Below are 26,222 nucleotides of genomic sequence, written 5' to 3'. Positions count from 1 at the left end.
TGTATGTATTAGTTAGGAATTTAGTCTAGAATTTTCATTTTCTGAAAAATGACCAGGACAGTTGAGACATGGAGTAATGCTTGACAATTTTGACAGTAATACACAGTCAAAACTGAAACAGTGGAAAAGCAATATTTGTTTCTTATTTCAGAAAGGGAACTAGTTTTTGCAGCAGCAAAAAAAATGTCAGCTGTAAAAGTTAGTGTTTCATAGGTGTGAAAAGCCAACATGCAGAATTTTTTTTTTTTTTGAAAGGCTAGTTTTTTTTTTAACAATTAGGAAATTTGAAATTAGTTTTCCTAATAATGATGTTGCTTATTCTGAAAACAGCTTTGACAATTGTACAGCCCAAAAAGTGAAGTTAAATCCAGAATGCAATATCTAAAAATTGTAAGCTATGCAAGGCTTGAAAATAATGTTTAAGTTATAACTTTGGCAAGTTCACATTGCCCAACATCTCCCAACATTTGAATGTCTGAATAAATGTAGTAGAGATCTTATATTTTGCACGCACAAATACTTTTCTACTCAGGTTTAAACTGAACAACTACAGCCATTTATAAATAATTATGGTGTCAATGGTCCAGGAATGAAAATTTTGGATCTGACATTTTACACAGTGCTGTCACAGGACAATGTTAATTCTATTCATGGATTTGTAGTTTCAAGACCAACTGCATATTTCAGATTGGGTAGAAATCTGAGTGATAAGCTGGATCACTCACACACACACCCATTTATATAATCGTCCATACAATGCAAGCAGGGAAAAAAAAAAACACTGCTAGAGATTTTCAGTCCTCTGTATTACCCTGCAAAACAAGGTATTAGAACATTTGTCAGCTGACCTGCTGCTGGGCTTTACTGAAAGTAAAGTCCAAGGGCGAGTCGAGTACCTTCTATATTCTTTGAATATGTTCTGTGATTTGACAGTATACACCCACCCACCAAAGAAATATAGAGCGTGGGTACAGGCACAGTAGAGTGTTGGTCTTTCAGACCGTTACAGACCATGCTTCTGTTTTGGCACCCAGCCTATCTCTTTCACACACTGGGGACTGAGTCAAATAACTGTTATGCAATCTCACAAAAAGAAATCGAAACCCTGGTCATGCTTATCCAATATTCACAGTGAGAGGAACTCTGGTATGTGCTCTTACACAAGCTGGATTTCAACCCAAGCATCAGCAGAGGGATTACAGAGTTCACAGAGGACCTTATGCCACAGAGTACAGAATTGTTCTAATTCAGTACTCAATCTTGGTGACTACAACATATTTTTTTTACTTTTTTTTAATCTGTAATTTGTAAAGAATTTAGAACAAAACTGCATTCGTTTCTTTATTTAAAAACAAGGGCTTTACAAAAAACACATCTTCACAAATCATAACCACCAGGCCTTCACACCAAGGAAAACTAACAGATATGCACAGTATATTTTGAAATATTAGATGAAACTATTTATGGGTAGTTAAGCAAGGTATGGCAAGGTAAACCCCTGATTATAAAACACGGACATTCGTTTAGTTTATGCTTGGCTTCACTTGGCTTGGCACTCAGTATTGACTTACAGACTTTCCTCCCACTTACAGAGGTGATGAGGTGTTGAGATCTGCTCAGGATTGAAATAGGTCATACAGGACTCAGGTCAGATATTTAATTCTGTTTAAGGGTATATTTTTAAAGTTGTTTAAAAAGTTTAATGTTTTTGGCGTTTATTTTTTTCCAACCAATAGACTTAGACTTAGATGGCTTAGTCATCTTTATATTGGTTCAGTTGTATTAATTAAACACTTTAAACCCTCTGTGTGTCTTAGACCCAATGGCTCGTTCCTTCTCATGCCCAGTGACCCTCACATCCTTCCCAAGAGCTTATTAGTCGCTGTCGTCATCAGACCAGCCAAATGGGTCCATGGTGATGGCCATATTGAGTTTGCGGCCCTCGCGCAAGCTGCACGACTTGGAGGAGTTCTGCTTGGCCTGCATGTTGATCTGCATGCCTGACTGCCGCAAGGGGCTACTACCTGGCATCCCCACATCCAGGTCAAACACACCTCCAAAGCCACGCATGATCGCTTGCAAACTGCTTCCGCTCAGATCTCCGTTACTGCAGGAAGAGATGTGACAGCTCACCTCTGAGCTGTTGCTCTCCTCAGTGTGAGACTCATAAAAGGACTCAGCGCTCAGCGTGGCAGCCAGGGGGGAGACATGGGAGAAGAACTGAGAGAGAAAAATAGAGTTTAGCTGTGAATAACAAACAATTTATATGAAACTACAAAAGGTTTTTGTAAAACTTATGAGCCGTGACGTTAAATAAAAACATTTTAAATATTTTTGTACAAGGATGGTGGGTAGTTAAGGTTATTTAGGCAAACAATACACACCCTTTTGCTTCAAATAGAGAACAAATCACTAAGAACTGTACTGATTCTGGGTTATCTGGGTTATCGTATTTTACTGGTTATACTGAGATCCGGTTGCTGAAGAGATTACTTTTAAAATTTAAAGTACCTTTCAGAAAAAGGTTCTATAAAGAAACCCTTTCTTTACAATTTTTCTTTTACAAATAGTGTTCTCTAGAGACCGAATGTAGTTCTTTGATGACGTTGATGATCAAAGTGAAATATCATCTGCATTTTGACGCCCCCTAGTGGTTTCAGGTTAGCTAACTCTAGGACAAAGCATATTTCCTAACTTGAATTTGAAAATCTAAATAGTTTTAACTTTTAAAAAGGTACTTATTTTATTTCTGTACTTCAGAACTCAGAAGCATTGAGTTTAACTGCTTGAATTTTTAGTAAAAATATAATTTATTGTGCCCAATGATTACAGGTAGGCACAACACCATCTGCAATCAAGCTGTTCACAATCAGGATCAAGCTGTTACGGAAAATAACAGAATTAATGAATACATTTAAACAACTCAACTCAGCTCTAGGAATAATATTTTATTTTTAAATTAAGCAGTTTAGAACAGGAAGACTTTGTGTGTGGTTTGATCATGTAGTCTTTAGGGTTTCAAAATGATTTTCACAATAGTCTGGATATATGTAGAAGTTGTATTAAAACCAATAAAACAGGGTTATCAATTCTTTTATGAAAATGTCCAGTATGGTTTCACGTTTTCATTCTGACTGACTGATCAATTATTTGAAGCCTGACTGCCACATTATTCAAGAGAATAACTTATGCTTTAATGTTACAATAGGCTAAGAATAATGTTTGATTGGAAATAATCAGAAAGTGTTAAAAAAAGTGTTATTGTGAAATTCTTACAGGAGTGCATGATCTAGATCTCTCCATGAGTCTGTTCTCCCATTCTCTCAGTCTCTTCTCTCTTTCCTCCAGCTCTTGTTCCTTACAGGTCAGCTCTCTCTCCAGCCTCTTCAGCCGTTCCAGAGTTGCATCAATCTCACACCTTAGAAAAAGAGAGGAGAAAAAATTAGAAAGAAGCACAGTAAGGTACATATGCAAATACAAACAAACAAACAAACAAACAAAATCTCTCTAAAAAGCTAAAGGCTAAAAAGGTCACAAATTCTACGCTTTCAGTTCAGACAGGTGACTCTACAAAACCATTCCTGGCATAATGTGTCAAACAGTGCATTACAAATTAAATCAATCAAATATCATACTGAATTTAAAAGCACATTGTACTTCCATACTCTGATCTGTTGGTTACTGAAACACAATACCAAAGAGGGTACATGTGCTAACTGTGCATTTTTGTGTTTACCGTACAAAACAAGCCCCTTCACCTCTGCCTATTTGTGTGTGTGTGTGTGTGATCATGTTGCAAGTTTGCCATATTAAAGGGAGCACCAAAAAAATGATCAAGATGTGAAAGGGAACTATAAAACCATCCAAGAGAAAGTAGGTAACCGTGATTTAGTAATAACCATAGTAACTCAAGGAAGTGCAACATGTTTCACAGGATACTGCACAAGTAATATTGGTTATGATACTGAAATGTTTTTTTCTTCTAAACTAAATAACAGAATGTGTGTAGTGATATTAAAACATGATTACAAATTTGACCTTATTCCCAACCCAGCTTGTCCAAGGGTGAATCATGTTGATGATAGTCTTCCCTTTTGGCAACACCTACCATGTATCTAAACTCATTGTCTATTGTATCAACTCCACTCTCCATACAGGAACACTTCGAAGTTCAATCATAGACAGTAGTCCACCATTTTCTCTGCATACTTTCTTAAGACCATTACACCCTGCTCTTGAATTATCAGGAACCCCACAGGACCACGACCAAGCAGGTATGATTTGGGTGATTGATCATTCTTAGTGCTGCAGTGACTCTGACGTGTTGGTGACGTTGCTGTGGATCAGACAGAGCAGTGCTGCTTAAGTTTTAATAAAACAATCTGTCCACTCACTGTCCACTAGACACACCTACTAAGTTGTTCTACCTTGTAGATGTTAAGTCAGAGACAGTAGCTTATCTTTTGCTGCACAGTTTGTGTTGGTCGTCCTCTAGTCTTTCATCAGTGGACACAGGACGCTGTCGGCTGACTTTTTTTGGCTGGTGGGCTTTAAAAAGTGCTCCTGTGTGGTCAGTGGAGCTGATAAACTAGACACTGAGTGTAGATACCAGGTAGGTATTCCAAATTCAGTCATTGTTCAATGTATATGGAGTCTATTACAGAGTGTTACTGGGGAAAGACCAGATTGGGAAAGATCTTGAGACCTTTTCTGAAAAAAAACAAAAAAAAAAAACAAGAATATTCTACTTTATACTTTTATGATTTGATCATGCTTACTATGATCTGTCATGTCAAAGTGTCCATTTTGAAGTGCATCTTACTGTGCATTACCCCAGCCCAGCAGCAGGGGTCATAGTGTGCTGTGCTAAAAACAAGCCACAGCTGCTCAGACACAAAGCCTTTAGTGCAGCTATTTATAAATAGGTATGTGATGCAGAGCCAGAAACCCCCTCCTCGGGTATTTACCCCTGAAACCTTGTATGCTCCTGCCAAGCTCACTCTCCACACACACACTACAAACTTCTCTCCTGCTGCTGGAATTGGTTTCTCTGCCACTCTCCTGACAAGCACTGTCAGAATTTCTCACCCTCTCCTTCTCAGTCTCTCTGACACTTGCACATTCATGCTCGCTCCTGTAGTTTCTCTTGTTTCTTGTTCTTTCTCTCCGTCACCATCTCTTTTTGCAGCCCCTCACTTGATTTTGAGATAGCTCTTCTTCCTCCCTGTTTGAGAAGAGGACTCTTGTCTATTTTTTCTCTCGTTGCTCTGCCTTTAAATAGCTCTTGGGACACCAGAATGAACTCCCAGAACAAACCCCTCAACTATTTTTGCCCTTCACCCCATCTCACTTATACATCTGTCCCAGCTGCTTTTCTTTCCCTTAACCTCTCATTCCCTACTCAACCCTCCCACACTATCTTCCCAGCCATTTTTTTAGACAAACCAAATAAACAATCAGATTTTCTCATGACAGTCTTGTGTTTCTTGATGTGTATTGGTGTGTACACTGGGAATATTCTTGCACAACGTTATGATATTCAGGAGGGGCTCATAAAAACACAAATTTTCTTTAGCTTTGTTTATGTTAATTATTATATTTACAGATAATATTTTATGAAGGGGGCACTCACATTCCGTTTTCCCTGCAGTGCTTCATTTTTATGTGGTGTTTATATTAACCCGGTATAATACCATTATATCTGATCTTGAGGTACTTCTTTCAGTTTTTAATTAATTTCATTTTTATTTATTTAGTTACATTCAATAATTTTGACAATAATCTAATTCCATAAACTAGAAGACATTTCCATCAAACAAGTTCTGATAATTTTTTTTGTTACTCCATTAAAGACACACTAGGTATTTTTGCTCCTGAGCTCCCCCTAAAGGGGCAGAGTGTAATTCACTTTTCCAGAACTGACCTGTAATAGAAAAGCATCTCCATAAATAAGATTGATGCTGTAATCTTAAGGTAAAAAGACCTAGTGTTCCTTTATTTTATGTGTGTGTGTGTGTGTGTGTGTGTGTGTGAGAGAGAGAGAGAGAGAGAGAGAGAAAGAGAAAAAGAGATCAATGCAACATACCTCCACTCTGCTTTGTTGTGTAGAAAAGAATTGCACTGATCAGGAAGCTTACTATCATTACACATGGACTCTAACGTAGCCAGGATTTGTTTAAACACAGGCCTCTCCTGTAGAAAAAAGCAATAAAAGCATACAAGCATAAAAGTTTTACTCATATAGTTCCTACAGGTTTAACCAATCTTTATCACATTTTCTTTTTTGCTGGACTGCCTACCGGGCCAGAATAAAAGAGACATTTTCGCTTATTGACTGACTGACTGATTGACACCTAGTGTTGAAACGTGCATGCGCGTATAGGAACCACCGTCAGTTGGTTCAGCCATATTTCACATTCCAGTTTGTGAACTAAATTTGGAACCGTTCGGCATTTTCCACTGACATAAACAGGTTCACGAACCAGAAAAATTTGTTCCCAGCTGGAACCAAAGAACAGTAGGTTGACACAAACCGTGGCTGAATAATAGGAAATAAGGCAGCAACACGCTCTGTTTGTGTGTGTTTCTGGGGCTGTGTTTGGTGCGACAACATGTGCACTGGCCAGAGCCTCAGCTTGGCATCGGTTAGTTCACAAGCTCTGCAGGGCGGCTCGGAATGTGGCAACATTTACACACATATCTTATAGAGTGAGGAGGACTGCTGGATTTGTCTTATTTCATGAGTGTGTGTATTTGCATGAAATATTGTAACGGGAAGTGGTGGGGAGACATTTTGTGTCGTTAGTGTGTTTATAAAACTAGATATAGCTGCACACAGCCACATTAAACTTCACTTGTTTTAACTTGTTTCATTGAAAAAATAAGTAATTGTAATTCTTAAAATCAACAAAATGTTCTTGGTCTTCTTTGTTCTTTGGTGGTAGATCATCTAGTATTTAATTTTAAATAAAATGAACAAGAAAAACACTGATGCTATATATTATTACCAAAACTTTGTGCTTTTTGTTTTCTGCATTTATTAGGTGCTGCTCTCCATATTTTCTGTACAACACGATCACATAATAAAAACCACATGCAAACAAAGACATTGATATGAAGCACCAAAGCTTCTCCAGACCGTCCAATGACAAGGGTATGTATTTTGGTCTTCCTTGTTATTGAAATGCCAGAAAAGCCTATGTAACAATGGCTATATGGCCATTGGCAGTCCGGCAAAATTAGGCTTGCCTAGTTTCTTTTTGCTCTTGTCTTTTTACAACTGTACATCCAAGTTACTTTTCAGTTTTGTTTTGTTTATTTGTTTTAATTAATCTGTTGGATCACACTTACTTTGGGTTCTGGCCCCCAGCATGTTCTCATTAACTCTGCAAAGCTGGAAGGGCAACTGCTTGGAATGGTGGGCCTCTGAAAAACAAATAGGTACATACAGAATATAAAAAATAGCCATTGTTAAATAAAATTCTGTATTTAGCCCATATCCAGTTTCAGCATACACACTCAACTAGTGTAAAAGGTCTCCCCAAGGACTGTGTTTATAACATTAGGTTGGGCTGGATCGTTCTGCATATACATAAGAGCTAAGAGCATAAGAGTTAATTAAACTACTTTAGGTTTTACAGTATGTTGGATGTGAGTGTTGTTTATACTTCTGCACTTTAAAACATGCCCTAAATGTCCTGTCAAGTAAGTGAAGAAAGTGGTGCATATCTACAGCATGGACATTGTACAGTTAACTTGTTGTATATTCAATGGAATGTGCAGCTCGCATATTTAACTTTATTGTGCTGCAAAACCACTTGCACTGCAGAGGTATTGAGCTCTGGAAAACATCTAAATAAAAATCTAAAATATTGCTCTCCCATACCTCTTAAAATAAGTCTATTTGAATTTGATTTAATTTCAGAACATATTTTGGTGCCTCTCACGTAAACTACATTTGTGTACTGTGCTCCCTTCAGACGTAGCAGAATCACAATGTAAATCTAAAAATCCCCTACATGATTCAATTCCAACTGCCCGTCGTCTCTAATCATCTCAAACCAGCAACATAAATGCAAGGGCACTGGGGAGGATTTTTATTTTATTGTTGTGAATTTACCACTATTGTCTCTCACACTAAAACACTGTGCTGTGACCTAATGGTGAAGGGCTGCAGCGGGGAGAGAAGCTTTTACACATGCATACACAATAAAATACTGTGGACAACATGCTCAGACTGAGTAAAGTGTGCTCATGTTCCATAAACGCAGCAGAGATTCACTCAGTCACAGAAGCCTGAGATCAGCCCACTATAAATACCCAGTCAGAGATGCACAGGAATTCATTATCATCCTGTTCCTCTAACCAGGGAACAAGGGCAAGAGGAGAACGCAGTGAAGTGAAGTGAGTGGTTAAAATGGGACTGGAATCCTAAACACATATTCAACTGTTGCCAAAGCAATGAACTTCCTTTATCTAGTCATACTGTTGGGGAGGCTAAAGTGGAATTGTGGGATATGTAGTGTGTTACCTCATTTTTTTCCACAACAAGCCAGGCCACCTGCAAGCCCTCAAATCCCTTAAAGGGAACCTCTCTGGTCAGCATTTCCCATAAAACCTGTAAGAAAACACATGTAGTATTACTTTCTGATGTAGTATTATATCGGAAACAAGCTCTTAATCTGAGAAAAAGACAGACATACACAAGTGAATGTAGAAGGAAATGCTTTATAGAAGGAAATGCTTGTAATGCTCTGGGCAAAGTTCTTTTGAACCAGACAAAATGTTCAAGATGTTCATTTGGCCTCCAAATTCTCCAGATATCAATCTGATCAAGCATCAGTGGGGAAAAACAATCTATGGAAGCTCCACCTTGTAATTTACAGGACTGCTGCTAACGTCTTGGTGCCAGATACCACAGGATAACTTCAGAGTTCTTTTGGTGTCCATCCTTTGATGGAGCTGTTTTGGTGGAATAAGTGTGACCTACAGTATTGGCCAGGTGGTTTTAATTCTGTTGCTGATTGGGCAAAATCTCTGCCAAATGTCGTCTTTGTAATTTAAAATGAAAAACAGAATTACATAAAATCTTACATCAGAAAGTACTTCTTGTCTTATTATTACAGAGAGATATTTCAGTATGTCCTGACAATAATTATGTGTACAATTACATGCTAAAACATGGCTTTAAGACTTTTGATATAAAAAGTGTATAAATTTAATATCCTTTAATAACAACTAAGCTTCAAAATAAGCCACTTATTTATTATAGCATTTTGCTAAATCATGATGTTCAAATTACACTCTACTCCCTCCAAAGGATAAAAGACATAGTGTACAATGCTGAGTGGGATTTTGGGCTAGACTTGTGATTGGACTGGATCAGACTAATTTATTTATCAGTTCTGATATCTGATACAGCATTTTCTGCTGATATTGGGTACTGATACCCCTGATACCCGATGATAACTGCTGGCTTATTTTATATTACACAGAGGAACAAAACACAGTGAAAAACTCACCACACCATAGGAGTATGTGTCACAGGTTTCAGATACAGGCAGGCTCTGGATCACCTCCGGGGCCATCCATGGGAATGTGCCCACCAAAGACATGTGTGTGGTATGAGACAGGAACTTAGATGCCCCAAAATCACAGATCTGACAGAGACAATATTGTAGGTATTGAAGGTCATTGCTGAGGACAGTAATCACCCACAAATTAGTGTGAGAATAAAAATTAAGTTGCGGTCCATAATATGTACCTTCAGTACATTGTCAGCAGTCAACACCACTAAAAAAAGAAAAGTCCATGTTAATTCAGCACATCATATTTACAGCCGACACACAGTCACACACACAGCAGTGCTTTCCACCTTTAGCTTTCCAGATAGCAGCATTTTGATAGCACATGACTGCTTTTCACAATGAGTAAATAACAACAATAATCAAATAAGTTTAGATTTTCAGAATTCTAAAAGAAACGTAGAGACCTCTTAGCTCTAAAACAACAGAACCAGTTATACTTGAATGAATAAACAGAATGCCTTATATTTTTAAAATCTATAAAGCAGAAGACAAAATTGTTATCAGATAAATACAGTATAATTCACAAAATTATACATAAAACATCTTCAAGTGTTTTTATGGTGTATACTTTGCTATATTTCTATACACTAAAATACCAATATACACTGCCTGGCCAAAAAAAAGTGACACACACTGAATGGATCACCTTGATTATGTCAGGGCATTCTTCTGACAAACCTATGCACTGACACAAGAATTTTTCTCTCTGGATTTGCATTAAATTTTGGCTGAGATCTTGTATTGACAAAGGGAGGGTTAAACCACTGCGTAAAGTCTTCTCCAGTACATCCCAAAAACATTCAATGGTGCTATGTTCAGTGAATCAGTAAGTCTGGAATATGTCCATGCCATCAAGGAAGAAATAATCCATTAGGATAACCGGGTCATTTGGTTAAATAATTTTGCTGACACTAGAATCAACCAATTAAAGCTACACATGATAACATTACCAATGGAACTTGTATAGTGGGCACTAGACGTGGTGGGTGCATTGTTCATGTGCTGCTCTTCTTACCCTAGCATGTCCATTTCTCTGGAATAAGTTAAATCTGAACTCATCAAACCACATGACCTTTTTCTAATTCTCCAAGTCGAACATTTAAGCTCCTTAGCAAACTAAAGTCTTTTTTTATGATTAGTCTTACTAACAAGTGCTTTTAAGCCCATACAGCTGTTTAGTCTTGTCTCAGTTTTGTGTGGTAATTCTTTTGCTTTCGTAATTAAACATAGCAGTGAGTTCTACAGTCAGTTTTTACAATCCCACTTCAGTAAACATTTAAGTGATTTTCAATCCAGAACATTCAAGCTTATATCTGACCACTCTCTTACACTAAGCTGTTGTTTCACTACTATCCTTCCAGGTTTTATTATACCTTTGGATAGTATTTAACACAATTAAAGTAACTTCAGCAATCTGCAATGTTGATTTCTTTGCTCAATGAAGGCCAATAATTTTACCCTGCTGAAATACAGTAAACTTTACAACTTTTCCACAGCCATGTCTTCTGACAAGGTTGTTTAAGAAATTGAAAGCTACTCTTTGAATCACTCAGGGTGAAAAGAATTGTTGCCAGCTGAAACACATGAATCAATGCGGTAATCATCTAATCACAGGCTCAAGTACTTGCTTATTTAAATCCAAACACCAATTTGTTGACCAGGCACTGTAAGGTATTTTTGTATGTGTATGTGCCAAAAAATTCTGTTAAATGTTTTGTATAACAAATAACAGGAATCTTAATGTTTAGGTTATTTTCTGTTCAATAAAATGACAACTGTCATTTTAATACTACACAATAGTTAACATAAAATGGCAAATAAGACAGAGAATGTTTGAATTCTGAATTGCAATTATACGTTACGCAAACAACTAATAAATTAAAAATGTATCAATATTTCCAACTTGCCGTTTCGTGATTTCAGATCCCTATGAATAACTTTCACTGGAGCTTCTGCATGTAAATAATGCATTCCTGAGTGAAAAATGTAGACACATCAATTACAAGACTTGCGCTACTTTTGAATATGACTATGAAGCATAGGCATGCACAAGTAATACATACCTTTAGCAATATCTACTGCCCATGTCATTACTTGATCCATGTCCATCTCTTCACTGTCTGGACTAGACAAGTATTCATACAGTGACCCTCCGCTGGCAAATTCTTAAATAAATACACACACACAAACATACACATATACAAATATAAGATTCACATCAGAAAAAGGGTCCATCCTAACTTTTCCTCTGGACTCTGAAAACTGCACATACTTTATATTCTCTAAATTCAGGGAAGAGACAAATGTCTTGCCAAAACGAAGGGGTAAAGAGACAAAAGGAGAGAGTGAGTTTCAGATGAACTTGAATATATTTAAATGTACATCCTGAGCATCAACCAGGCAACCTCTATATGCTCAGTGGAAGATTTGTTCACAGGTTACATAAAATGGAAGAATGGTGTAACTCATCACAAGCTTGCTTCAGTGTTGTTAAGGCAAAGTGATGATAAGTAACCATAGGTACAACTCCTTTTGGAGTTTCCAACAATGTCTACCAGAGTTGGCTATAAAAATGAAAACTACATAGCGCAGTTAAAGACTGCAGCAATATAAAAACTAGATTTTTAAATAGATGACATTAATTTACATCTTAATTTATTTTGATATTTTATTCTGATCTTAGTACATAACTATAATTTCGGGAAACTCATTTGATACGTCTGATATTCTGTTCCATTCATTCATTCATTATCTGTAAGTGCTTATCCAGTTCAGGGTCACGGTGGGACCGTGGACACGGGGGGAGCCTACCTGGAATCATTGGGCGCAAGGCAGGAATACACCCTGGAGGGGGCGCCAGTCCTTCACAGGGCGACACACACACACATTCACTCACACACTCACACCTATGGACACTTAGGTAGGTGGAGTCGCCAATCCACCTACCAACGTGTGTTTTTGGACTGTGGGAGGAAACCGGAGCACCCGGAGGAAACCCATGCGGACACGGGGAGAACACACCAACTCCTCATATTCTGTTCCAATCATTTTAACAGAATGAATGCTTATAGAATATCACTATCACCATGTCACACAATTTCACAGTAACTTTACAGCTTTGTTACAGCTTTTAGAACAGTCAACATAAAGTGTTTATTTTGGCACTGGCACAGCACTTTAAAGTATAAGTTTCTTTAAAAAAATAATTACAAATGTATACACTAGTGGCTATATGCATGTTAAGCAAGAGCCCCACTTCACCATCCTGTCAAATTGTTTACAATTTCAGTGAGAGGAAGAAGCAGAACTGTCCTTCTGGTCACGAAAAGGGAAAAAAAACCATGAGAGGGAATTGTGAGCATAGCTATCATCTCCTCTCCAATTTTGTTGTCAGCATACTGCAGTACCTAGCTTGCAGTTCATTTCTTTCTAATCTATCTGTCTCGCTAACCTTGCTGGGCAGTGCATCTCTGGGTCTGTGTGTCTTGCTTGCCAGCCACTTCCAAGGGTGTGTTCTATGACTTTGTGCCTGACAAAAGTGAGAGTGAAATACAACTATTTATTATGTTTGATCAACAGTACCTTTGTTTATGAAAACAGCTCGGAAATGAAAAATGCATTTGAGAATTCATATGCCCATGCACAAAATGAAACTTGTGCTGTCCAACAGCAAGCATTGTGGGGACCAAAATACTACATGAAATAGTATTTTATATGTAAAAATATATAATAACGGCATGCTCTGGTTTCCTCTCACAGTCCAAAAACACACATTTGTAGGTGGACTGGCTATGCAAAAGTGTCCGTGTATGAGTGAATGTGGGAGTGGCACTCCTTCCAGGGTGTGTTCCCGACTTACACCCAGAGATTCCGGGTAGGCTTCGGATCCACCGCGACTCTGAACTGGATAAGCGATTACAATAAATGAATGAATGAATGAACGAATTAATGAATAATAACACCATTTTGGGGAAGTCAGTTTGGAGTGACCTGATGAAGGTTGATATATTTAATAATAGTACTGTTATCTGTAAGTTACTAATTTTAAAAGGGGAATATTAAAATGAGTGCTGGGGTGTCACGTGTGACAATTTGGCATTGGCAAATGGTTTACATGGTTCATACGTCAGGCAGAGGGGCCCTTTAGCAGAATTATTCTTAGAGCATTACGGGTGTCTCTGAAAATGACTCTCACCTTTTTTCTCTACTAGTGCATAGTGGGAGATTTAGAAGCACTGAGTAGTCATTAAGTAGTCATCTTACAAGCATTCATAGACAGGAGTACAGGCATAATAAAAATACATACTGGAAACCAAAACTAATAATAAACAATTTAACACAGACATGATATAGGCCCTGCTTAAGAATTTCCTATTTTGTTACTTTGAATAAACCACAGTAGGCATTAAATGGTGGTAAGGTATAGGCAACTCAAAGCTGGATTATTGATAAAAACATACACATGCAAACACACACGCAAACAGAGTGAGAGAGAAAGAGAATCAAGCAAGCTATCTCTGGTTCTATGAGCACAGTCATTAAGTTCTGATCAGCTTAGTAATAAACAGCTAAGGTCAGATTTCAAATGTACTGCCAGCTGAAAGAACATCACAAATTGACTGAGAGACAGGAGGGCTATTACAATATAAGCAAAGACAGAGAGACTGGATGGGTAACTCTAAAACTGTAACAGACAAATTTGCTGCCTCATATCTACATGCAGAATAAGCTTTTAACCACAATAAAGATGAAATGTTACAATAATAGTTACAGGTATAATTGCAGATATAATATAGATATAATAGTTTTAACAACAAATGTGAAAAGTCATTATTTACAGTAAATATTAGAGCACATATTTTTCTTAAACAGCCATCTTTGAGAAAATCTCGAGGAAGCGATTAATCTGACAAGCACTTTTACAAATTTTGATTGATTTTGTTGTTTTACACTCACAAGCAATGTCTCCATTACTGAAGCTGATGCTTATATGCTCTGTAGTTACATAATTCTAGACTATATATAGTACAATAGCTAATTTACTGACTTTAATCACTGTACTAGGAAGCTAAACATTGACATTATCCAAAATAGTTATTCAAAATAATCAGTAGCATGGAGGTTTTGTTTTAATTTGTATAATATCGTGATAATCTTCCACACATATTTTCTGCAAGCAATTGGTGATAGTATTAGTGATATATTTCTACATGACTTCTAGATTTAGTTTTCATGATAGATTTTGGGTTATATTTATAGTAATATTTGCTGCTTTCTCTGTTTCTCTCTCCTTGCTTTTCGGGGGTCTGTGAATGGCCTTTGTTGTTCACTTGGCACTAGGAACACTAGGACCTAGGAATATGTGTAAAGCTGCTTTTTTGAGAGTCCCAATTGTAAAAGGAAATATATAAATACATTTAAACAAAACTGTTTATCATTCTATAACATTAAAATGATTCAGTTGCTATTCCTCTAGAAAAGAAATAGTAACTATGTCATCTTCAACACTCAGAGTGCTTTTTTCCCTAGTTTTTGCAGTCAGTACTCTATTTCCTTCTACATATTACAGAGTGCAAAAGTCATGAAATCAGTTACACCATTGCAAAGCCAGGCATACAAAATATGGGGGAATCGTATTCACAGTTTTATAAGACACATATTCATACTTTCATTACCTGTGACAATGCCATAGTTTGGTGCCTCGAGAATCGCTCCATAAAACTGAATGATATTTTTGTGACTGAGGACACTGAGAATCTCAGCCTGAATAGAAAAAGACAACGGACTGTTATAAACAATGATGAATGATGACAAGTACACTTCCAACAACCTAAACATCATATCTAACTGCACTGTCACAAAGCTGGGGTCCTGGGGTTGTGGGTTCGAGGTGACTGCCTGTGAGGAGCTCCCCATGTCCATGTGGCTTTCCTCTGGGTGCTCTGGTTTCCTCCCAAAGTCCAAATGTCAGTAGGTGGATTGGCTACTAAAAAATGTCCATAGTTGTGAATGTGTGAGTGTCTGTTGCCCTGGGTTGCATTGGTGTGTGCTCAATGATTCTGGATAGGTTCCGTACTCACCACGACCCTGAACTGGATACATGGTTACAGACAACGAAGGAATGAATTTATAACACTGACTCTGACGTGTGCTGTTGAGTGTTTACTGATAATTGCAGCCCTACAGTGAGTGAAGGTGAGAAAGTATCATGGAAAATAAGATCTGGGTCTGGCAGTCAGCAAGATACTCCCTCTCCCCCTCTGCCACACTACCAATAACAAAAACAAGACTCATAGATAAAATGACAGGAACAAGGACATTCAAAATTCACAATACATGTTACGTATCACATTTAGAGGAACAGACAAAATGCACCACTGAAGAGTGACATTGAAAAAGGCTATGGTTGAAAACTATGAAAATTATCTATTATAATTAACTAAAATATTTTCAATATGTTCAAGAAAAATAAGGTAAAAATAAAATATTACTGAAACTTCAAGTCTCTAAACAACACCAAACAAATAATTTCAGTTGGTTTCTGCAGGTATAAACTTGTCCCTCACCTCTTTATCAATTTTCAGCAGCTTTTTGACAGCCACCTCTTTGTCCTGTGAGATCCAGCGTGCTCGATACACACTCCCGAAGCTCCCACCGCCACAGTTTTCATAAAAGTTGATATCACTAAAACTTATCTGCACGAAGCTTGCACTGAGGGACGACATCTCATACTGACATGAACATGCACAACACCAATCTGTAAAAGAAGGTACATAGGAATATTGTAAGGACACATTATGTAAAGGCAGTGAGATTTGTCTTGCTTTGTTTCATTGTCGTGCATCAGATTTAATGATCCAATAGAACGATACATTAAGGGTCCGATAAAAAACAAGTAAGTGCTTAATGTGAGTATTTGACATTAGTGTCATGTGTAAATTGTCGGCTTCTGTGTGTGAATTACAGCAGGTCTGGAGGGTCTCCTTCCAGCACTACTTGACATGTGAATGCATCTGTTTCTATGTTATACTGAATATTTTCAGCAAAAAGCTGTATGGATGTCAAATTAAATACCCCTAGATCAAATAACAAATAAGAGGAAATTTTATAAAAATAAACCAATTTTCAGAGCATTAATATGCACATTAATTTGGGTATCTGAATAGTCTGCCAACTCACAAACGGAAACAGGACCACCTAGTCAGTTTTTTGTGGTTTGCCTAATTCAGTAAATGTGGAATAAACCAAGTCATTCAGATTTTGTGCTGCTTCCTACATCATGTCCAGAGAATTTTAAATTATCCCTTGATGTAGCTGTTATTTATCTCTGTTATTTTCCAACCTGTCTGCAGGATTTGATACCAGGCATGTGCACAGACATTTTTGGATGCAGGTGCTCAAGTCAAAACAAAAAGGGCACCCAGTGCCAAAATTATTCATAACATAAAAAAAATAAAATAAAAACACAGCAGGATATTTAACTTATATATTTACATTTGTTAACACAATAAATACGCATCTAATCAAATAACTCAAATGATCAAATTGCATAAATTGCATGACTTATGAATACAAAACATACAAAAACGCAAGCATTTTCAGTGGGTGTTACACCTAAATGAATCCTATATCCCCACCCCCCCACACACACCTTGTTTTTTTTTTTTAAAGGAAACGTCGGGCCAGTAGCCATGTAATGTTTTTCAGTGGCGTGTTGTGATGCCGCGGGTCAGAGGAGAAATGTGTAGCAGTGGTTTGGCTTGGGGTTCAGCACTTCATGAGCGCTAACCTGAGGAGGAGGATGGAGGGGCAAGGTGGGAGCTTGTGCACACCACAGATCAGATGGGGGCAGAATGTGCACAAGAACTCAAATAAATGCCCGTCAGATATCAAAACACTTTTGGGGTGAACTGATGGCAGAAAGGGTCATTTTATTTTTAAATATTGACAAATTAAGAAATAAATTGGGCTCCAGAAGAAAGGGCACTTTACTTATCCAGGGCAAAAGGGTAGGTGTTTGAGCACCACTAGGGGTCTATCTGTGCACATGCCTGTTTGATATCAAAGGTCCCACTATTTTAACAGACAGGCTACAAAAATTTACAGAGGTAACAGGTGTAGCACTAGCATTAGCATAGGTTTAACTCTTACCTGACCAACTGTTATCTTTCTCTAAAAACTACCCATCCTGTCTGACCCATTGATGGAGAAAGACTAAATCTGAATGCCCCCACCTCCCTGACATCTGGCCTACTTTGACCATGACACAGCACTAGCACGTCCCTCAGAACAGGCCTCAAGGTGCAGATTCCTGTTAGTTTCTTCTGCACCTTCATGCCACCAACTGAGTGATGAGACTGGGCTTTAACTAGAACTGCCCACAGTTCACCTGCCTCTCACTATACTTTTATTAACACAGCTCAGAACCCATTATAGACCACTGTGCACAGCAAAGCACTGTAATGTTATTACTTTATTTCTTCCATTTGTTCTTTTTATTATTATTCCAAGATCAATAAATCTAAAATCACTTAATGTTTGCACGAAAGTTTTTTTGTAAATGTCACAGATGCTATACCTCTTCTATTTTCTACACATTATACTTTTTAAGATAAAGACATAAAAAAAAACAGTTAATTTATCCCCATAGACTTTGATGATTCACTGTCGCATCTTCATCAGGTTTAAACTTGCTTGAACCAGCTTGAACCAGTTCTTTACTCTCAATAAGCCTGACTCTCTCTCTCTCTCTCTCTCTCTCTCACTGTCTCAGAAACTGTGCCCTATTCACTATATAGTGCCCTATTTTGGGGTTCTTGATCAAAATCATAGTGGAAAATTTTCAATCAAACAATTGCACAATGCACCGTGTGTACTAACAGATGAAAATTACCCATAATCCACTGCATTGCTTGGTTAACAACCCGCATGAGCAAGTGCCTAAAATCATTCACCATCCTCTAGTATTCAGTTCTCTATAATATTACATAATATTATATAATGGATAATATAGGGAATAGTGAATAGGGAGCCATTTTGGACGCAGGGACATATAAAACTGCAGAACACCAAATTATATATTATTTTTATCTATCTATCTTGAAAATTCTTAATTCATACTGTCGATGTTTATACACTGCACATTGTTTATACTCTGTTCTTTGTTTGTTTTGCTCTGGAGTCCACTTCAGGACTGAATCACCTAGAGGAAACCCACACAATGTGGAGAACACACCAAACCTCTCACAGACATTGAACCCACAACCCCAGGATCCTGGAAATATGTGGTAGCAACACTCAGCAGCCCTCACGCATATTTAGCAGGCTTAAAATTCTTACTTGTTAAAAAAGTAAAATAACATAAATATATGACCAAAGCAGGTTTAATATTAAATAAATATTAACTAAATTGCTTAGCACTTACTAAATACAGATGTAACTTTGAGATTTGTTTACTGGTCTCTTTAGTTCCCACCTGGGGCTCACAGTTTAAAAAATGTTTGCATATAATTTTTTTTTGTTTTTTTTTTTCCAAAAAATCCCATAAATTTTCATACTTGAACTGTTTCAAAATAATGATTGATTGCCCCTCAGTCAGTAACAGTCATCTCCAAGTAGTTCTTCCTCTTTCAAAGAATTTAGTAAGAATTAGTATTTAGATAAACATTAGAATTTGAGGCAGTTAAAAATATAAAAGGACCATCTCAGAAGTGGTGGGGTTTTAATTACATTCCTCAAAATTCATTGGTCAAATTATAAAAAGGCATACCTGCTAGCTCTAAGGTAAGCTAACGCTTATGTAGCTTAATACTCGTTTCAATATTATGTCTAGTCAAATAAATGATAAAGAGTACAATACTGAAATAAGTATTTGCTTTAACATTAGCCATAAAGGCAGTTACTCAGTATCTGAAAAACTCTTTATTAGACAAGAAAATCTGCTATTTTATTTTATTTCTTTTTCTTTTTGTTACTGAACGTATTGGCCCACAAGCTGGCCTGACCTAAAAGAGGAATGGACACAGCAGCAGTAAAAAAAAAATAAATAAAACACAAGATATCTTGTAATTTTGCAAATGTTCAAAAAACTGATGCTGTTTTCTTGGAACATTTATATTAAAAACACAAATGAATGAAGTCTCATTAATAAAAGTCAGGGTAATGCTGCAGGATGTACATTTTAGTTATCAATGCCAAGTTGTTTAAAGTGAGTTAAGTTCCTGTTTTTATGTAACTGTATTTGAAAAACTTGGTACAGTTTGTATATTATAAAAGAACAGAAAGTAACCATTGGTTACTATTGTATGTTCATGTATATTCTGGAAAGTTCTGCCCTCATCAGCACTCATGAAGTATATTACCTGTGAGAACCTTTTATCTTTAAATATTTAGACATGTGTTCACCATTAAGAGCTATGTTTGCCGAATGCACAATATACTGCTTGTTAGGATCATGTAGTCTATTACTAATACATTAGAGTTAATATATTTTTTTTATCTTAGGTCCAAATCTAAACTTGCCCTAGCTTTACATGAAGCCTAAACATCCACTCTAAGACAAACCTAATCTAATAATCACAATGTCCAAAAAACCTTTTTTAATTCTAATAATCCAAGGCAGACAGTGCTTAAGCTGTTTTTATTGAGGACTTATTAAATGAATTTTAAATAGTTTTCCATCAATTTTTAAAAAATGTATGCATTATTCAAATCATATAAAGCAACTTGATATAAAATCCTTCTTTCCTGGCAAGTCAAACTGTTAACAGCACTGAGAGAAACCAGACGTCCAAAGAGCTCAATGCCTCTAAAAGTGAAGTGGCCACAGCCTGGTACTTAAGACATTGTTTTCTGATCATTCTTCCCCCTAACCCTAAAATACCCTTTTAAAAAACGCATGATCCACAGGGAGGTGACATCCAGCTTATTAAAAGGCAAAATTAAAGAAAACGTACTTTTCAGGATTCCCACCCTTTTACCTCTGCAAACATTACATATGATAATAACTGGTAATTTTGGTTGCAATAAAGCCATTCAGATTTCTGGGCTCTTGTCATATCCATGCTGGATGTTTTCCTGCAATTATTTTTACACCAAAACACTTCAAATAATTTAGTTAACACCAGTTGTTGAAAATGTAAAAGTTTCCAACAACCATTTCTACTGTCAGGACATTTGTAGATGGATATTTGCCCGCATTCTCACTGTTTTTAACACATCAGTCTCTAAAACAACAAACTAGGATTAAATTGGGGTTAATGACAACAGTTCACTGCATCACAAGTTGCTGTATCCTTCACAGAATGCCACTCCTACAGACCTGTGTCTATTTGCATAAAAATGTAAAGTTATCTTATGTTAAAAACTTAAAAATGCACTGACCGCTGTGCATTAAAATAAAATGAGCCGTGAACTCCGCCACTCTACTTTCATTATGACCGCTATACACTCTCCACTCACACTGACTCTGCAAACTGACTTAGCATATGACATAGATACATAATTTAGATCATATTCCTGCCCTCTTCGTTACCGTCCAGTTTGCAAATATCTAACATTGTCTCATGCAACTCTAATATACACAATGTTAGAGCTTTCAGCCACACTACATAAATAACACAGATTAATGGAAATGAAGGGTTCGGTTTGAGATATTATCCGAACGCTTGTTTATATAGCCTCTAAATTGTTTATTATGACCTGTCTGTTATCGGCATATTACTATACCGTATTCAACAACGCCGTTAAGTTTCTGAATAAAAAACAAACTCTTAAATACAATCCGTCCTTACCTGTTCTTCGTGTTTTCGGCGCCGTCCTCTAGTAACGGTTGCTCTCGCGCTCCGGACAATCCGCGTCATGAAATAGTGTGGAGCCTCGTTGTCTCGAGTTACTGCACTTCCATAACAGGACACACGCCGGGGACCTACGTGCCATAAACTCAACAAACACCAACAGCGCCGCTCCACGGCCACACAGAGCGGACCACAACTGCCTCATGCTTGTCTTCAGCAGGGGCGTTTCCAAAACTCCTTGCACTGGGGCACAGCTGTACACCTCTAGCCTCTTGCTAAGCACAGGGGTCACAACTGTGCAACTACAACAACATGTCTGTTAAATACGAAATATTTTTAACGATTTAAAATTGTGTGTTATCCTGCCAGTGATGAAAGTGAAGGAAAACACAATTTATTGCATTTTGTTTTGTGCATGTTCTTGAAAAAATGAAGAGAAAGAGAATTTCCGTTTGTCAACACTGGCCAACACTGCATCTAAATTTCTTTATACACATACACATGGGGTACACTGAAAACATGAGAGAATAGTGTAATTATTCTTCTGCATTTCCTAATTTAATGAAACTCTCTACATGAACGATTCCGAAATCACAAATCACAAAAAACCGTCTTTCTTTAAAATACTCCCAATTGACCATTGCTCTGTAAAAATAAATAAATAAATAAATAAAAAAAGGGGGGGGGGTTATGGGAAATGTAGTGCCTTTGAATTAGCTTCTATTCAGCCTGAAGAGGATAAGCCGTTAGAATTAATGAATGAATAAATGAATGTCTTGGTGGCCCTGCTTTTCAGCAAGATAAATAAAGTGCATTATATGATCCCCTACGTAAGGCTCTGTTAGACCCACTCTGTCACCTGTTGCTGCTGTGTGGGTCATTTCTAGTGCTTCATCAGTGGACACAGCCTGCTGACCACAACAATTTTTGGCTGATTATTTTTGGTTGGTGGATTCTCAGGCAGGCAGTAAATGAGGACTTTAAAACTCCAGCAGTAATACTGTGTCTGATCCATTACCAGCATAACACATCAGCACTATGTCAGTATCACCGCAGTGCTGAGAACGATCCACTCCACATAGGGAATATGACACTTTTGTAAAGTCAACTTTTCAAAATGTTGAGCAATACATTTATTTAAATTATACTATATACAGGGTAAGTGGAGACATAATCCAACAGATTAAGAACTCTGCAGCTTCTAAGAGATGCTTTCTCCTAGAGAGGATGAAAACAAACAAGGCATTCTGAGGTTCATTAAAATAAATTAACAAAAAAAAAAAAAGATGTCAAGCAAAAATATACAAATATGTCTGAATATACAAAAAGACATCATAAATGCTACAGGCTATGGCAAGAGGTAAGTCACTAGCACAGAAATATACCAGCAATAAAACAGTCCTTGAGCAAAAATACTGATGTAGCCCATCATAACTGATTTCAAATAAAAAGAGCACACAATTTGGAGGCCTTTAATATTTCACAGAGCATCATTAATGTAATGCACATAACCGCACATGTAATGCTTCTTTTATCTTTGATCTACTTAAACTTAGGAGAGTAGTATGTAGAGACCATCGAAAACCTCAGTTTATAACTATAAAGTAATGTTTTAAAAGCCTTAAAGATGGAAGGTTATGTAATGAAAATATAATTACACTGTACTTCAAGGATATATATATACACACAGCAAATAAAATTGGGCCAAATAGTTTTCTTCATATCTGACACAGATACCCTATCCGTGTGGTATTGTGAACAGCAAATAACATGTTAAATTAGACATTTTCATGTGGTATTAATATACGATGTTTATCTGCTACAATTCAACATGAATTGAACAGCCAGAAGAATATGTATGTAATTTTATATCAAACTGACTGGACATATGTCATAATTTCAGGCTGCTGGAAAGCAAAGATGGATCACAACAGTAAGAAAAAGTATGTGTATGTTCTGTTTAAAGCACTTTCATTCTGAATTTAAGATTTGCTGAGCACTATTCAAAGCCTTGCCATTTCCTAAAAAAAATAAAACTGGGAAACAAAAAATGTAATTTATGAAAACGATGTGGACATTGGCATTACAGATTTCATAATAATTAAAAATAGAGAAGACCTAATTTCTCAAAATGCCATCAGCTTTATAATTTTCAAGTCCCAAAAATATCTTAGTGTTAAAATCTTCTTAACAGGTAGAGTGTGTTCAGAACGATACTCACTCTACTACTTAAGAATACTCTTTGTTCTAAGATGCTTTCGGGAAACCCAGCCCATATCCTCTGCATACACCATATGGAGCAGCACGGACCTCTACATTTGGATGAACATGCCATATGTGGGTCAGTTTTAAGAGCCTGACCTGTTCAGACGAATGTCATATATAGATTATACTAAATATATTCATGTGAAGGCACATGAAAAAAAATGGTGTCTTTCAGAAAAACAGATTTGGCCAAGTTTACATGCTGTGTAAAAGCAGCCTCATGGTCTACCAGGGAAATGAATTAAAGGGGACGTCGACGATTGTGGGGAACTGAAGTCCTTTCTGGTTTGATTACGTTCATGTTTGAGGTTAAACAAACAACTGTTGTTTGTATGTGGCTGAAGTTTATCTTGTTTGTAAGTTTATTTTCACTGTTTGAATTACCACAGAATCCTGCTTGCAATTCGTGTTGCTTAGTTTTTGTAGCATGTTCAGTCTTTCGTGTAGTCAGCCTCCTCTCGAATTTGGAGACATTTCTACTTAAATAATCAGAAACAGCACAAACAAGTGAACAATACCCACCTGTGGAGCAAGAATAGAGCAATATCCTCATCTCACTTTAATTTTTAGCCATTTTCTGACACCTGGGCTTCAGAAAATATTACACAGGTTTCGAGTACGCAAACAGACCTGAGAACTAGTAAATGATGACGAAACATCCTCACAATTTTATAAAAATATTTTTTGATTACAATCGTGAACGTCACCTTTAATGGCATTAAAGGCGGAGGAATGTCAACCCCAGATCACCTTAATGCCTGGCCTACACCACAGGATTTAAAAAATTCTAACCTATGTTGAAAACGTTAGACAACCCACATGTAATGACATTTTTTCACCAATTGTTCTGTGCTTAATCACTGTTAGTCATCAAAGACTCCACACTACACAATCTGCCCTGAATGAAACACCGCACATTTTCAGATTTCTCACACCTGACCGACAGTTCTGATCCTCAATATCTCTCAGGAGTTCCTTGCAAATTAGATGTAAACAAACATGGCAGATAACAGCAAAACCACTGCTATGCTATTGGGGAGTGCTTTATGCTCAGAAAAAAATCCAAGAAAAAGAAAAATATTTAGTTTCCATGCTCTTAACTTCTTCTGTACACACTGATATATTCCATTCAGCTCAGCTCTTATAGGTTGATGATCTTTCAGGTAAGACGTCAACGTCGTATTTATGATTCACAATCATAAATATGATAGGAGAAGATCGGAGGAGTATAGGTTGGATTATGGAGTCCCCACACTACAGGACAATCATCATTTACCATCACTCTAAAATCAGGAGACCTTCTGTGATTGTCAAGAGGAGCAAATCTGCCTCAAAACTGGTCCGATTATCCTGTAGTATGGGCCAGGCATAACACACACACACACACACACACACACACACACACACGCATGCAACACTCAAAACTGAATATCAGCTCACAGAATGCCAATAGATGAGGTTAGTCTTAAATCTGTAGATATAACTGGCAGTATTTAGTACACATACATACACACATTCACACATGCCTCTCCCAGCATGCACACATTTAAAAAAGTAAACTTGGACACACAAATAAATGCCCATATACATGAACACACTGATCAGTTGGCAGTGGTAGCACACAGAATAAGTATTCAACAGTTTTTGCAGCTGCGAGTTTTATAGTTTGGATTTATTAATGAAGGATACTATATGCAAGCTAAAGATATTTTTACTTTTTGTCTTTAAATCAATAGTTTCATTGTTTTGGTTTCATTCAATCAATCTTAGTCTATATATTTTTTTCATCTGGGTTTAATTTAACTCCGTTTTGTTGGTGATAGCACCTGCCGAGCTTTACTCTTGCACTGCTTTACTGCTTTACTGTTGCTTTAACATTTTTAAAGATACAACTCATACTGTTTCAATACAGCAGCATGGTTTTCACTTCAGAATGGGTTCAGGCTACTCTACACACGTCTGGCAATGGATGTGTGTTTCAGTGTGTCGGAGACAGAGGAAGTGCAAAAAAAGAGCATAAAATCAGAAAGAAAATGTAGGTATTCTAAGAGAAGAAACAAGAGACCACTGTGCTTTTAGGCTCTTAGGCTCGTCTTTGCTCCAGTCTAAAAGAGAGCTGGGATAGGGTCCTCTGGTTGTCGATCACTGAGAGCTGACGCACATAGTTGCGCACTTCCTGGGGATTCTTGCTGGCTGGTGATGCCTCAACATCTGGGAGAGATAAAGTAACAAATATCAGACTTAACAAAGATTTGCTGCACTAATTAAATTCACTTAACTCTGATCTGCAATGAACAGAAACCTGCTCACATCCCCACAGGAGGTGTTTCTCATTGTCTGTTATTGACTGTCACAATTATGGAGATTTAGCTGAAAATTAACTGCAATATGCATAACATATCATTCATTCATTCATTATCTGTAACCGCTTATCCAGTTAAGGGTTGCGGTGGGTCCAGAGCCTTCCTGGAATCATTGGGCGCAAGGAGGGAATACACCCTGGAGGGGGCACCAGTCCTTCACAGGGCAACACACACACTCATGGACACTTTTGAGTCGCCAATCCACCTACCAA

The 26,222-nt window shown here is 37.2% G+C and overlaps 2 protein-coding genes across 6 annotated transcripts in view; both read right to left on the bottom strand.

The window, feature by feature from the left end:
* Positions 1 to 29: 29 nt before the first annotated feature.
* LOC136690823 (mitogen-activated protein kinase kinase kinase 20) lies at positions 30 to 21,734 on the bottom strand. The gene is made up of 12 exons (XM_066662860.1): positions 21,380 to 21,734; positions 16,154 to 16,344; positions 15,263 to 15,350; positions 11,651 to 11,752; positions 11,495 to 11,560; positions 9,764 to 9,792; positions 9,522 to 9,659; positions 8,531 to 8,617; positions 7,351 to 7,425; positions 6,086 to 6,192; positions 3,277 to 3,418; positions 30 to 2,220 (listed from the first exon to the last, which is right to left on the bottom strand). The coding sequence occupies exons 2-12, from the start codon at positions 16,310 to 16,312 to the stop codon at positions 1,876 to 1,878; spliced, it is 1,338 nt and encodes a 445-aa protein (XP_066518957.1). The 5' UTR covers positions 16,313 to 16,344; positions 21,380 to 21,734; the 3' UTR covers positions 30 to 1,875.
* A 785-nt stretch (positions 21,735 to 22,519) lies between these two features.
* rapgef4b (Rap guanine nucleotide exchange factor 4b) overlaps positions 22,520 to 26,222 on the bottom strand; it is a 44,269-nt gene continuing 40,566 nt past the window's right edge. For all 5 annotated transcript variants that reach the window (XM_066664365.1, XM_066664367.1, XM_066664366.1 and 2 more), the window contains one exon: positions 22,520 to 25,858. In XM_066664365.1, coding sequence (XP_066520462.1) covers positions 25,731 to 25,858 — 128 coding nt within the window. In that variant the 3' untranslated portion in view covers positions 22,520 to 25,730. The remainder of the gene's footprint in view (positions 25,859 to 26,222) is intronic.

This window comes from Hoplias malabaricus, chromosome 3 (assembly GCF_029633855.1).
Source record: "Hoplias malabaricus isolate fHopMal1 chromosome 3, fHopMal1.hap1, whole genome shotgun sequence".
NCBI lineage: Eukaryota > Metazoa > Chordata > Actinopteri > Characiformes > Erythrinidae > Hoplias > Hoplias malabaricus.
The sequence above is the reverse complement of the archived record's forward strand: the minus strand, read 5'-3'. Positions and strand labels throughout refer to the sequence as shown.